The 12,456-nt window shown below is 32.0% G+C and overlaps 1 protein-coding gene across 2 annotated transcripts; it reads right to left on the bottom strand.

Moving 5' to 3' along the window:
* Nucleotides 1-4,604: 4,604 nt before the first annotated feature.
* On the bottom strand, nucleotides 4,605-10,684 carry LOC106768154 (ATPase 11, plasma membrane-type). Of its 2 annotated transcripts, none has more exons than XM_022783556.1 (22): nucleotides 10,662-10,684; nucleotides 10,214-10,333; nucleotides 9,976-10,095; nucleotides 9,782-9,880; nucleotides 9,550-9,687; nucleotides 9,252-9,386; nucleotides 8,959-9,138; nucleotides 8,643-8,849; nucleotides 8,443-8,562; nucleotides 8,233-8,352; nucleotides 7,959-8,081; nucleotides 7,766-7,870; nucleotides 7,524-7,668; nucleotides 7,022-7,186; nucleotides 6,644-6,882; nucleotides 6,411-6,443; nucleotides 6,212-6,293; nucleotides 5,939-6,099; nucleotides 5,550-5,735; nucleotides 5,283-5,465; nucleotides 5,032-5,207; nucleotides 4,605-4,958 (listed from the first exon to the last, which is right to left on the bottom strand). In XM_022783556.1, exons 2-22 carry the CDS (start codon nucleotides 10,265-10,267, stop codon nucleotides 4,862-4,864), a joined length of 2,868 nt encoding a protein of 955 aa, XP_022639277.1. In that variant the 5' UTR covers nucleotides 10,268-10,333; nucleotides 10,662-10,684; the 3' UTR covers nucleotides 4,605-4,861. The 2 variants fall into 2 exon arrangements, with proteins under 2 accessions (XP_022639277.1, XP_014508619.1); XM_014653133.2 differs by lacking the exon at nucleotides 10,662-10,684 and adding an exon at nucleotides 10,501-10,655.
* Between the last annotated feature and the right edge of the window lie 1,772 nt (nucleotides 10,685-12,456).

Genomic DNA, 12,456 nt, shown 5'->3' with positions numbered 1-12,456 from the left:
GGGTTCAAGTTTTTCTGGCTCGCTAATAAATGAGCCGGGTTGGGTTGGCTCACTAAGTGACCAACCCGTGGTGGGCCGGGCCAAGTCGAGCCGGGTTACCCGTTTTGACAGCTCTACTATAAATCATCATTATTAATGAGGTATGTCATTATATCCTTTTTAATACAGCATTTATTGTCTAACGTATTATAAATTTGAGCATCAAAGTAGATTTACAAAAGTCGTCGACCAAAGACTCCTACGATCAAGTTGGAGTCGGGTCCGTACATGAAGACTTGTCAACTTAAGAAAAAGAGAGAAAAGAAACTTAAATGAAAGTTTGAAGTTTGATAAGAATGTGAAACCTAATTTATTGAATGAAATTATTCTTGAGTTGGGTTGACATTTGTATATATTGAATGACATTTTTTAGTTTTGCATGACCAAGTTGTGTTTAAAATGAAATATAATATCTTACTTTTTAAGTGAAGAGACTCCTTAAACATACATATTCTTAATTTATGATACAATTTGCTCAATGAAGATATATTACTCAAACAACAATTTTAATTAAAATATTAGTTTTTATTTTACTTAGTTGTTCAATATAAGAATTATAATTTATTTCTACATTTTATATTAATATATTTATTATTAATGATAGATGTTTATAAATTATATATATAATATGCACTTGAAGTTGAGATAATATATGACCTTTTTAATATTTTAATAACAGTGTGTTATGGAGCCTACTATATATAAAGATAGTATGGTTTTATTAAGTATTATGATATAAATAAAGATAGTATAGTTTTATTAAGTATTATGATATGATGATATTAAGTAACTACATTATAATGTATGGTGGGTTCAAAAGTTGGATTTTTTTTTTTACAGGTTACAAAATATTATAAAGATATTTTCAACGAAGAGAAACAAAATAGTATTTCAGTTTTTATTTAAGCCAATGAAAAAATATAAATTTTAAAATAACCTATAAAAGAATAACAGAGTTAGTATATATAATTAAGTCACTATTTTAGTTTTAAAAAATATAGTTATATTATTTCTTAAAAATTTTAAATGTAAAATAATTTTCAAAGTTAATCTATTTTCATCGCATTAATAGTTAAATATAGGTAAAAACACTATTATGATACAATTTTTTTTTTAAATTATTAAAATAGATATTTAGAAAAAAAATTACAAGTGAATAAGTTGTTTCATTTAACATGATGAAAAAATCACGTAAAAGAAATACTTTTAAATTAAAGTCAGATTTTAATAAAGAATATTTCTAATTAAATTAACATAAAAAATAACTTTTAAAATATATTATTTTAGGCTTTTGACGTTTGTTAAATATGCAACATATCATAAGGGCAATGTTAAATTGTTGTTTGTTATCTTTCAACATAGATCAATTAACATTGTGATTTAATAGGAGTAAAAATGAATTTAACTGTGTAAATGGACGAAACCTTACTTGAACTTCAATAGTGAATGAGAGAAGTGTGAAGGAAGAAGATGAACAATGTTCAAGTAACTACTGCTCGTCATCGTGGATGGATGAAAATGCAGGACATATATATGATATCGGCTCCCCTCCTAACCAACGTCTAAGTCATTAAAAAAATAATTTTGATCTTTAATTTTAGGTATTTTTGGACCTTCATGACTTCTTGTGTTTAGGAGACCGACATCATATTTGAATTAAACATTAGGACCCTGTAGTGGATATCCAATTTGAATGAAATAGTGTCTTTTCAATTTCTACGTAGATCATAAAACGTTTAACTCCATGTAGCCGATATCTAATACTAATGTAATATCGAAGGACAGTCTAACCAGACTCTATACAATGTTTTATTTACAGTTTTATCACTAGTTATTTTTTACATTCAATTTTCTTTCGTTAAACATTTAATAGGTTACACTGTTTTTACCCTAATAATGATATGATTTTAGTTTATATATATATATATATATATATATATATATATATATATATATATATATATATATATATATATATATATATATATATATATATAGTTTTAATAAATACTATATTAAAATAAAACAATTTTAGTTTAAAATATTTTGAACTAAAGTCGTATTATATATAATCTTGATACGATTTCAACTTTAGAAATATTTTAAACCTATCACTTTAATACGATTTCTTTCTAATAAAATCATATAATCTTACCACAATTATCCACTTTCAAAATATTTTAAATTTGTACATTTTAATAACTTAAAAAAAAAAAACTAAGCAGAAGCTTGTCCTCAAATATATGTATTTAACCAGTAGTCTTTTAAAATTTAAATTAAATTAATAAATAATTACACTGTCGAAAGCTTCTATTTTATTTTTTTCTCTGTACAACTGTTTTACATGAACTCCACTGTGACACTCCGTCTGCTTGCATGAAAAGTCTTCCATTAATGAAGAAAAAAACCTCACACAAATTGGTTGACTCAAAAGACAAAAAGAAAGTTTTACAGGAAGATGTGGGAAATGTTTTAAACAAAATGGAAGAGGAAAAAATATCAATTATGTTTTAATAATACATCACAAATATTTTAAAATAACTTGTTTGGAAATTAAGAAAATATTTAAACATAAATGGCTGACATAATAAAAGGTCCTCTACCATTAATTATAAATATTTTTTATTTTTATAATAAATAAAATTGTTGATGACAATTAAAATTATTTTTCATTTTGTTTCTAATAAATAATCTCTCGACGAGGTGGGACCCTAAGCATTTTGGTTGTACCCACTACCATAAATTTGAATAAACAAAGGATGCACTAAATTCCGCTTGCAGTTGAAAAAGGGAATCCAATTTCTAAATGTGTTCAATGATGAAAGATGAAACAGTCAAAAGAATTCTAGAAGAAACAGCAACATAAATTGACTTGTTGACTTGTCTGAATCATCCTTATCACCATCCTATCCAACCACATTTCCTCAACATAGTTATAATAAGATGCATATATGTAATATCTTTATGATCATTTACAAAAGTTATCATACACGTTTTCTAAATTTTGACATAAATATTAAAATTAATTAAATATGTTTTTAGTTGTTAAATTTTAACATAAAAGTTAAATAATTTTAATATAATTTAATTTGTTAAATTGTTTTGATTGTTAAACCCGTGTTTGAATTATTCAAAAAATGATACTAAAAGGATTATATTTATTTATTAAAAAATTTATGAATGAAAATATATTAAAATTTTAAATAAAAAAAATTAATTTTACTCAACTAAAAACATTTAAAAGAAAATTAAAACAATATAATTTTGTGTTCAGACTCAATTATTGGTAACCGAGTGCCCTTCTTTTACAAACATTATCTTCTGCTCTTCACGTTGGTTTTTATTGTTTCTCATAATGCTAGGATGCTGACAAAAATGGTGCAAACAAAGTCAACTGTTAGGTCTTATCACACATCGTCATATCTCAGAAATCTACTAAAAAGTATTTTCACTATTCATTTCTCTGCTTACCTAATATTTTCTGTAATGTTGTGTTTGCAGATTGAATTCACCGTTTATATGATTTTGTGTTCAGTTTTATTGATTTGCAAGCGATGTAACAAGAATAATTGCAGGATGATTGGATTTTTTAATCTTCCCTGATATCCTGCAATTTGAAGGTATTGAAATTGTATCTCATTTTAGATTAATCCATTTCTGATTCTAGTACTGTATTTGATTTCATGGTGAGTTCGTGAACTGTAATCGATTCCAGTAATCAGTAAGTCAATATGCATAAAAAAAAATGAACAGATGTATTTTCATTAATAATATTAAATTAAGTAAGGATAATTTCTTTTTTAGTAATAGTAAAGCAAGGGCAATTTCTTTTTGTTAATATTAGGCTAATTATAATTTTATTCTGTTATTAGTTTATTTGATGCAATTTGGAGTCACTAATATAATGTTTATTAAAGTCCTTCAAGTTAATAATGTTATATTTTCATTCATTTAAAAAATCATCAATAATAGGTAGTAACAATTTATAAAACTAAAAGTATGCATTTAATTGAACATGTTGCATTGTTGATTTTTTAATATTGAGATACTTTGAGACATTTTATTCAACCACGAATCAAATTGAATAAGAATACTTAATAATACAAAATCGTAATTAGAGATATTCTCTTTTGTATGCATAATTATTATTTTTACTATATCCTTTATAATATATTTATTTATTAATTTTTCAAAGACTATATATAAAAGTGATATCTCTTTTTTGTCCACAATTATTATTATTTTTATTATATTTTTCTAATATATTTTAAAGACTATACAAATATGATCCGAAAGTTAGTAAACCAATTAATTTGAACAGAGAAAAAGGTGAACCTTCTTTTACCTACCCAAGAAATTAGTGACCAAATTAACTCAACTCATATGACATGACACCTCTATCTTCATAAAAAGTTACAATAATGCACCTTATTGTTAAAATACTCTCACCTAAAAATATCAAAGTGAACAAGATGTTTATCTCCTTCACATTTATGCTTATAAATAAACCAAACTATGGTCCAAAAATGAAAGAAACTGAGAGTTGGAGAAAACCTGCCATCATAGAATACAAGGGTGAATTTCTCACCGTTGCTGCCATCATGAAATTGTGAAGAAAACATGAGAGTTGGAGTGATAACTAAAAGGAAACAAGATCACATAAATTGACCTCACAAAAGCACTCATTTAAGTGCTCAAAACAAACTGCAGAGTAAAAAGGACTTTAAAGTTGAACATGTGTAATCATTACATTATATTCTTCTCAGCAACATTAGAATGTAAATCTTTACAGTATAACTATGCAAATATATAATAAGCATATTCAAACTGTGTATGCTTGCTGAATTGTGTCTATGTCAAGTCCCTTCAATCTCACAACTGATTCTACATGACCTTTTAGTGTATGGAGTTCTCTCAACCTGCATACAATTATTCAAAATAAATAACCAATACTCAAAACATATGAAATTCTTACCAAATAAAAACAATTACCTGGCAATTTCAGCTCTCCTTTTAGCTTCTTCGGCCATTTGATTCAGTTCATTGACGTGTATGCGCTCAGTGAACTTGCTGTCAGGTGGTTGTAGACCATGCAATGTTCTTTGAGCATGTGCCCATTGAAGTTCACGCTGTTCCTTCCCAAAGTCCTTTTGCCTTGTGAATGCAATCTACAATACAATGAAATCCATAAGCATACACCAAGAGCTAAAACCAGCCAACACAACAAAACAAACTCTGCTCACCCTTTGCTCAATCACAAGATCCCATGCCCTACCGCTGAGAGCATAGCGAATTAAAAATTTAATGATATCAAGTGGGATGTAGAATATTATGTTATATAACCATATAACACCAGCCCATCCCCAACCTATTCCTTCAATTGCAGCAAAGCTCCAGCTAGCATATACTGCAATCAAAGTGGCAATCTGCACAACACAGCAAATCCATCACCAAATGGTTTTGTTGCAGTAAAACAAAGTACAGCACAATAAAATGGTTTTGTTGCTTACCAGCTGAGCAATTATAAAAGCAACCACCAGCAATAAACCAGGACGCTCAACATATGACCAACCTCGTGATCGAGTTACAAATATAAGAGCCTGACTAATAGTGCTCACTTGAAGATAGATTGCAGACGCAAGTTTTCTAAAATCATCATGAGCAGTTTTTTCAAGAGTTGCGACTCCAAAAACTCGCTGAAAATATAGCAGCCAAGATAAATAAATCAACGAGGCGTCCAAAACAGCCAAAAGAAGAATCTATGCAGGTGATTCAAATAAATAGGAAACGTTGGATCATAGCAGTAATGAGTCCTGGCTTTGCTTCCATAAAGGGTGAAGCAACCTGCACAGATGTCATGATAAATTCAGATATGAAACTAAAATCATAAAACACATACTGGGAAAAAATCTGTTTTGTATGCTGCCCAAAAGAATATCACTGTCATCATCGCCAAGTAACTTCCAAGCACAACACCAGTAGTAAATATCTCAGCTAGCTTCCAGCTATCTGGCAGAGGAGATGGTTTTACACGATCTTTTGAAATTGTCATAATAGTTCCTGAAATGTTAAATAACTATTAGCCACCAATAAAACTCAAGGTCACATATAAAGAAGCATGCTGCACGAAACAGGTAACAGGAAACAATGACAGAGAAAAGAAACAACGAACCATCGTTTAGGATGGCAATAATAAGCACCATAAAGGGTGGAAAGTCAAACTTCCATATAAGAGCCAGCAACATGAAACCAAGCTGTAAGCATGTCAAACACGTAGAACATAGCAAAAAAATTAGTCCCGTCCGATAGTTACATCATCCAAAATGGCATGCCGGGTAGAAAGTAAACGCTGGAGTTGCAAAATCACTCACCACAATACGAATTGTAATTGAGACTGCATAAATCTGCATGATAGAAGAAACATATTGGTCACATGTAAGTAAAGTAAACACTCATTATCACTAGCGAGAGATGACCAGGACAAAATATTTCCCAAACACTGATGAATTATATAGAGGATCATAACAGTAGAAGTAACAATGATATCGATTATTTAACAGGGGGGAGGTGTTGAGAAGATATTAACAATAATTAAATAGCTCACCGTATAATTTTTCATTCTCTGAAAGATAGCTCGGCTGGTCAAAACAGCACTAATAATAACACTAAGGCCCGGTTCTGTTAGAACTATATCAGATGCACTACGAGCTGCATCAGTAGCATCAGCAACAGCTATACCAATGTCTGCCTTCTTGAGAGCAGGTGCATCATTCACTCCATCACCAGTCATTCCACAAATGTGTTTCCTAGCTTGCAAGCGTTTCACAATCTCATACTTGTGCTCTGACCAAATATACAAACCAACTAATATGAGCAAAGAATCATATAATAATAAACTACTACTACTACCAATTAACCTTCCATCCACCACATGTCAATAATAAGCAAACCAATAAATTACAATGACAACACAAAAGCCTACCAGGAAATACACCAGCAAATCCATCAGCCTTTTCTATTAGCTCATCAATTGGTAAGGCAGCAATGGATTCATCCTTGTCCTGCCCAAGCAAAGCTGATGAAGGATACATATTGGTACCCATTCCCAAGCGACGACCTGTTTCCTTTCCTATAGCTAGCTGATCCCCTGATAGAAAAAGGATGATACATAATTGAATATTGGGAGGACAATATAAAGGGTTCATAATTTCACACAAGCGTTATATTGTTGGCCATTTTCAAAACCGAAAATTTTACTTTAAATGTACAAGTTAATTTCCAAAGATACCATAGCATGGATCACAAATTCTTTCAGTACATAAAAAATGATAATTAGATTGCGGATTTGTCAACCCATCTAAAGCAAAATCCTTCATCTACTGGTACGAATATGTAAATTTAAGTCCTCATAAGCTATAAAGAATTATGATTGCATTATCATAACACAAGCAAAGCAAAGGTGTGCACTATCTTATGTTACAGACCTGTAATCATTTTGACATTTACTCCAAGGTTTAGTGCCCTCCGTATTGTTTCCGCACTATCATGCCTTGGTGGGTCAAAGAGAGACAATAGGCCAACAAATTGCCATGGACCTCCAGCACTCTCTTTCCTTCCATCTGGAACTTCCTGTATAAAAAAGAAGAAAAAGAAGACTAAATTAACGTTTCCAACTTAAAACGTAAGTATAAAGAGGCACCGATTGATTAAGCAATAAATTACTTACTTGGTATGCTACAGCAAGAGATCGTAAACCACGCTCTGCAAACTTGTCTATCACTGAATGAACTCTACGTTCAATCTCTGCCTTATTGTGTGCAAGATTCAGGATCTAGATATCATGTACAGATCACATCACAATGAGAATACACAAGACCAAGTGTTAATATAAAACTACGCAAGCAATGTTGCCAAATTACCTGTTCTGGTGCACCTTTGCTTACTCTGTGCATTTTACCATCTTGATCAAGATAAGTCAATGCAGTCCGCTTGTCAGTCGGATTGAAAGGAAGAAAATGTACTTCTTGTATACCAGCGCGTGCCTTCAGTGGCCATAAGTTAAAAAAGAAAAAGCTAGATCAACTTGAATTTAGAAAGATGTGTGTGAATGTGCACATTATAGCTGCAGGGTAGAAGCTAAAAAGTGCCTCTAGAAGAATGCAAGGGAATAATAAATGTATGAATATGACTAACCTCCTTTGGATCAGCTAACATACCAACTATGGCTGTATCAATTGCATCTTGATTCTCAAGCCTCGAAGCTCGGGCAGCCATCAAAATAACAGTATCTGGATCCACTCCCTTTGCAAAAACCTTGATTAAAATTAAAAATTATTAGAAGAAATGGATATCAAACACAAAAATAACCAGCAAATAACACCATTCAGCCATTGATCATCCAACCTCAACTAGATTTTTGTCAACAGTAAGCTTATTCAATGTCAGAGTCCCAGTCTTATCACTGCAAAGCACATCCATGCCTGCCATTTCTTCAATGGCTGTCATCCTCTTTGTGATAGCCCCCTGCAGATATTATCTCCATTAGTTCTTCCCTGCATATATCAACCCAAATCCAAGGTGCTCAACCAAAAGACCTGACTGACCTGCTGAGATAGCCTGTGAGAACCAATGGCCATGGTCACAGACAAAACCGTGGGCATGGCAATTGGAATTCCTCCGATCAGAAGTACAAGGAGGTTATCAATTCCAGGACGATAGGGTCTATCTTGGATGGGATACATAACAACGATCTCAATAACCATTCCAATAGCAATTGAACATATGCAGAAGTTCCCAATTGCAGTTAAGACCTGAAAAAAGCAGCACAAGACAATAACAATGAAATCTGAAATTCTGAACAATGAATATCAGTGAGACTACGAAGGAAGGAGTGAAAAGTTACATTCTCTCATAAGTTACCTTTTGAAAGTGACCCACTTGATTTGTGGTATCAACAAGATGAGCAGCTTTCCCAAAGAATGTATGAACACCAGTAGCAATGACCACAGCTTCAATCTCTCCCTGTTTGCAGGTTGAACCAGAGTATACTCCATCACCAGGACCCTTTGTCACTGGAAGTGATTCACCTGTAAGTGCGGACTGAAAAGCACAAAGGAAAAAGAGGATAATTGACCAATTACGCATGTGGAGAATTCAAAGAACAAATACTATAACATAGATATATAAAAAATAAAAAAATAAAAACAACCCACTTGATCAATTTTCAAAGGATCCCCTTCAAGAAGCCGAGCATCTGCTGGAATAATATCTCCAAGCTTGATGCTGATTATGTCACCAGGAACTAGGACCGCAGCATCTTGCTCATTCCACCTACCATCTCTAAGAACCTTTAAAAACACACTCATGAGAAATGAAACCACAAAGGGGAAAATAAAGAACATATTCCTTTCGGTTGCTAACTGCACCAATAAGAATATGGAATTCACACACCCGGGCAGTATTGAGTTAAAACAAAAAAAAAAAAAAAAAAAAGAAGACAGAGTTCGATACCTTTGCTTTTGGAGCTAGCCGAGCCATGAGAGCTGCTGCAGCATTACCAGCATTGTTCTCCTCGATGAAACTGATGGTTGAATTAATGAGAAGCAAGGTAATAATACCCACAAAGTCTTGCCAATCAGGTGCTTTCCCCTGCACAAGTTTTCAAGGAAGAAGTCCGAAGAATCAACCTACAAACACACACCTTCATTACCAATACAAAGTCCCAAAAGCTAAGTCCACTCACCCCTCCATTTGCAAGCGCAATTGCCATTATAGCAGCAGCCTCCATAACCCATGATAGAGGATTCCACATAAATCCCAAAAACTTCAAAAATTTGCTCTCCTGAAAAGTACCCCAGAAGACAATTCACCATAAAAATTCAATTTTTTTAAATGGGATTTAATGAACGAGAGGAGAGAGAGAAAGAGAGATAGTACTTTCTTCTCTTCAAGCTTGTTGTGACCAAAAATGGTAAGCCTCTCCTCAGCAGCTTCACTGCTGAGACCTTCCCTGCCACATCTCAGATTCTCCAAAACCTCCTCAATGGGTATGTTCTCCTGCATTCACAGAGTTAATAAAAAGAAAGCCCCATCAATGAAAAAAAGAGGAAGACAAAGAAAGACACAACAACCAACAACACAGGGATAGAGTGATTCAGATCTATGTTAATGTTACCAAATCAACAGTTTCCTTCAACACAGCCTCCAGCACTTGGGACTTGTCCCCCATCCTGTGCTTCTTCTTGTTCTTCTCCTTCTTCTCTGTGTATCTCTAGAGCTACCAACTTTGCTCTCACTACCAAAACCGTTCAGAAATCAAGAGTTAGCGTGCCTGCCTGAAGAAATGCACCAACCGAAAGAGTTGGCACTAAGTACAAGTAAATAAAAAAAGTGTGCAAACTGCAAAGGAGGGATGGTATGGTATGGTATGGTATAGTATGGTTATGGGTAGGAGTAGACAACCTAACTGTGACCCCGAAGTTTGGGATTGAAGATTGAAACGATGTACAACAACAACCACTCTTCACAGCACAGAAAAACACAAACACAAACTCTTATGGATTGCATATGCAAGTGAAAGAAACCATGTTAGAGTTACAGTAGCAGTAGAAGTATACACATACATTACATGCTTAGGGCCACTTGCTCAGTAACATACTAACAGTCACATGTTTATCTATGCTTATCCTACTACCCTTCACATTTTTTTTATTTAAATTTTGCTTTTTTAGATGTGATAATGTTTTTAGAAAATATAAACATTCTCATAATGTGACGTTTTATTGTGGACATATAAAGCTCATTCCCAAGCTATATGAATAATTAAGATAAAATCTAAAATAAAATGACAAATCTTAGATCATGAATTTTTTATAATAAAAATCCAGCAGAAGAGATAGTGTATCAGTCTGAAAGTCCAACATGTGACTTAATAAATGCAAATTTTTGTCTTGCTTCACATTATTTCACATTGTATTTTTATATTTGTGCTGTAAGCTATTTGTTTAACTTTTGATATGTAGATTGTTCTCTAAATATAAATAGGTTTCATTAATATGTNTGGTGAAAGTGTTTATCTACAATTTTATAATTTTTATTCCGTTTTNTTGATAAGGAATAAGATATTATCTTTTTCACATTTAACAAAATTTTATACAAAATTTATATTTATTTTGCTTTCAATCTTTGTTTTTTTTACAAATTTATAAATTATTTTTTTAATGGCTAAAATACTTTTAAAAATGGGTTGTCAACCATGCAAGTGGTGTCAAAAAAAAATTTTATAAATTTTATATTTTTTTTTTTTTTTTAATACTTTTAAAAATGGGTTGTCAACCATGCAAGTGGTGTCAAAAAAAAATTTTATAAATTTGGAGTTATCTTTTTGTATTTAGATTATATTCTAAAACATTTTCCATTTTTAAAAGACATAAAAGCGACTAATATTTCTTGTTCTAAAACAATTCCAAACTAGCTTTTCATTATGTTCTTATTATGTCTCATTCTGTTTAGAATTTAATCAAATTTAGTAATATATGGAGAAATAGCATTTATAATAATTGCTTACAAGATTATACTTAGAAATATTTGTTATCGATTATGACTAAAGTTTATAATAATTGGTTTCAATTTAAAACTTTTTTTTTTCTAAATAATTGCAAGTGGATAAAAGTTTCAGAGTTGCATTATAAGAGATGGGAGAATATACCTTGTCTCTTGTAAAACTACATTGCAAGATTAAGATTGGAAAGAAAAATGGCAGTTAATTAAATTGCATTTATAAATAAAATATGTAATTTATTGTAAGATATGAATACTTAATGAAAAGTTAGTATATACACCCCATTAAATATCCCACTTTAGTGGAGTACACGTGTTGCGTCTTTCTAGTTTTCTCATGTAAGTGGAAGACAAGCCTTACAGTTAATTTAATTCTCCGTCCTCGGTAGACATGTGACAGCAGAGAGGGAATGTGGATTTCCAGATAGTGGAAGCCATGTGGCAGGCAGGGAGTGGACCAAGCGTCCATTTTGGTGGCCATATTTAAAGTGAGATTTTGAAACTGGTACCACTTTTTGCATGCAACCTTTCTTCTTCCTCAAACTCAGTTTCCAGAATCCACCATTTTCTCCTCCTTCTCTCTAAACCTTCAAACCTTCTCTCTAGAATTCTAACCCCTTCTCTTCCTCCGATCATATACTTCCTTTCAGATTAAATACTCTTGGTGGCAAGAGCTTTCATTTGCACTGATCAGAATTCCATTTGAACTGGTAAGTACTTCTGCCCTTTTTGGAAGTTCCTTGTCTTCTTGCATGCACGCACCCTTTAAGTTTGCATGTGGTTGTTAAGCCATTTCTCTGAACCCGTTATCTTGTAATCAGACCTTGGACCTTGAAAACCATAAAAGTAGTTGTTGTC

This window comes from Vigna radiata, chromosome 7 (assembly GCF_000741045.1).
Source record: "Vigna radiata var. radiata cultivar VC1973A chromosome 7, Vradiata_ver6, whole genome shotgun sequence".
NCBI lineage: Eukaryota > Viridiplantae > Streptophyta > Magnoliopsida > Fabales > Fabaceae > Vigna > Vigna radiata.
This window is presented reverse-complemented; position numbering and strand designations above follow the sequence as displayed.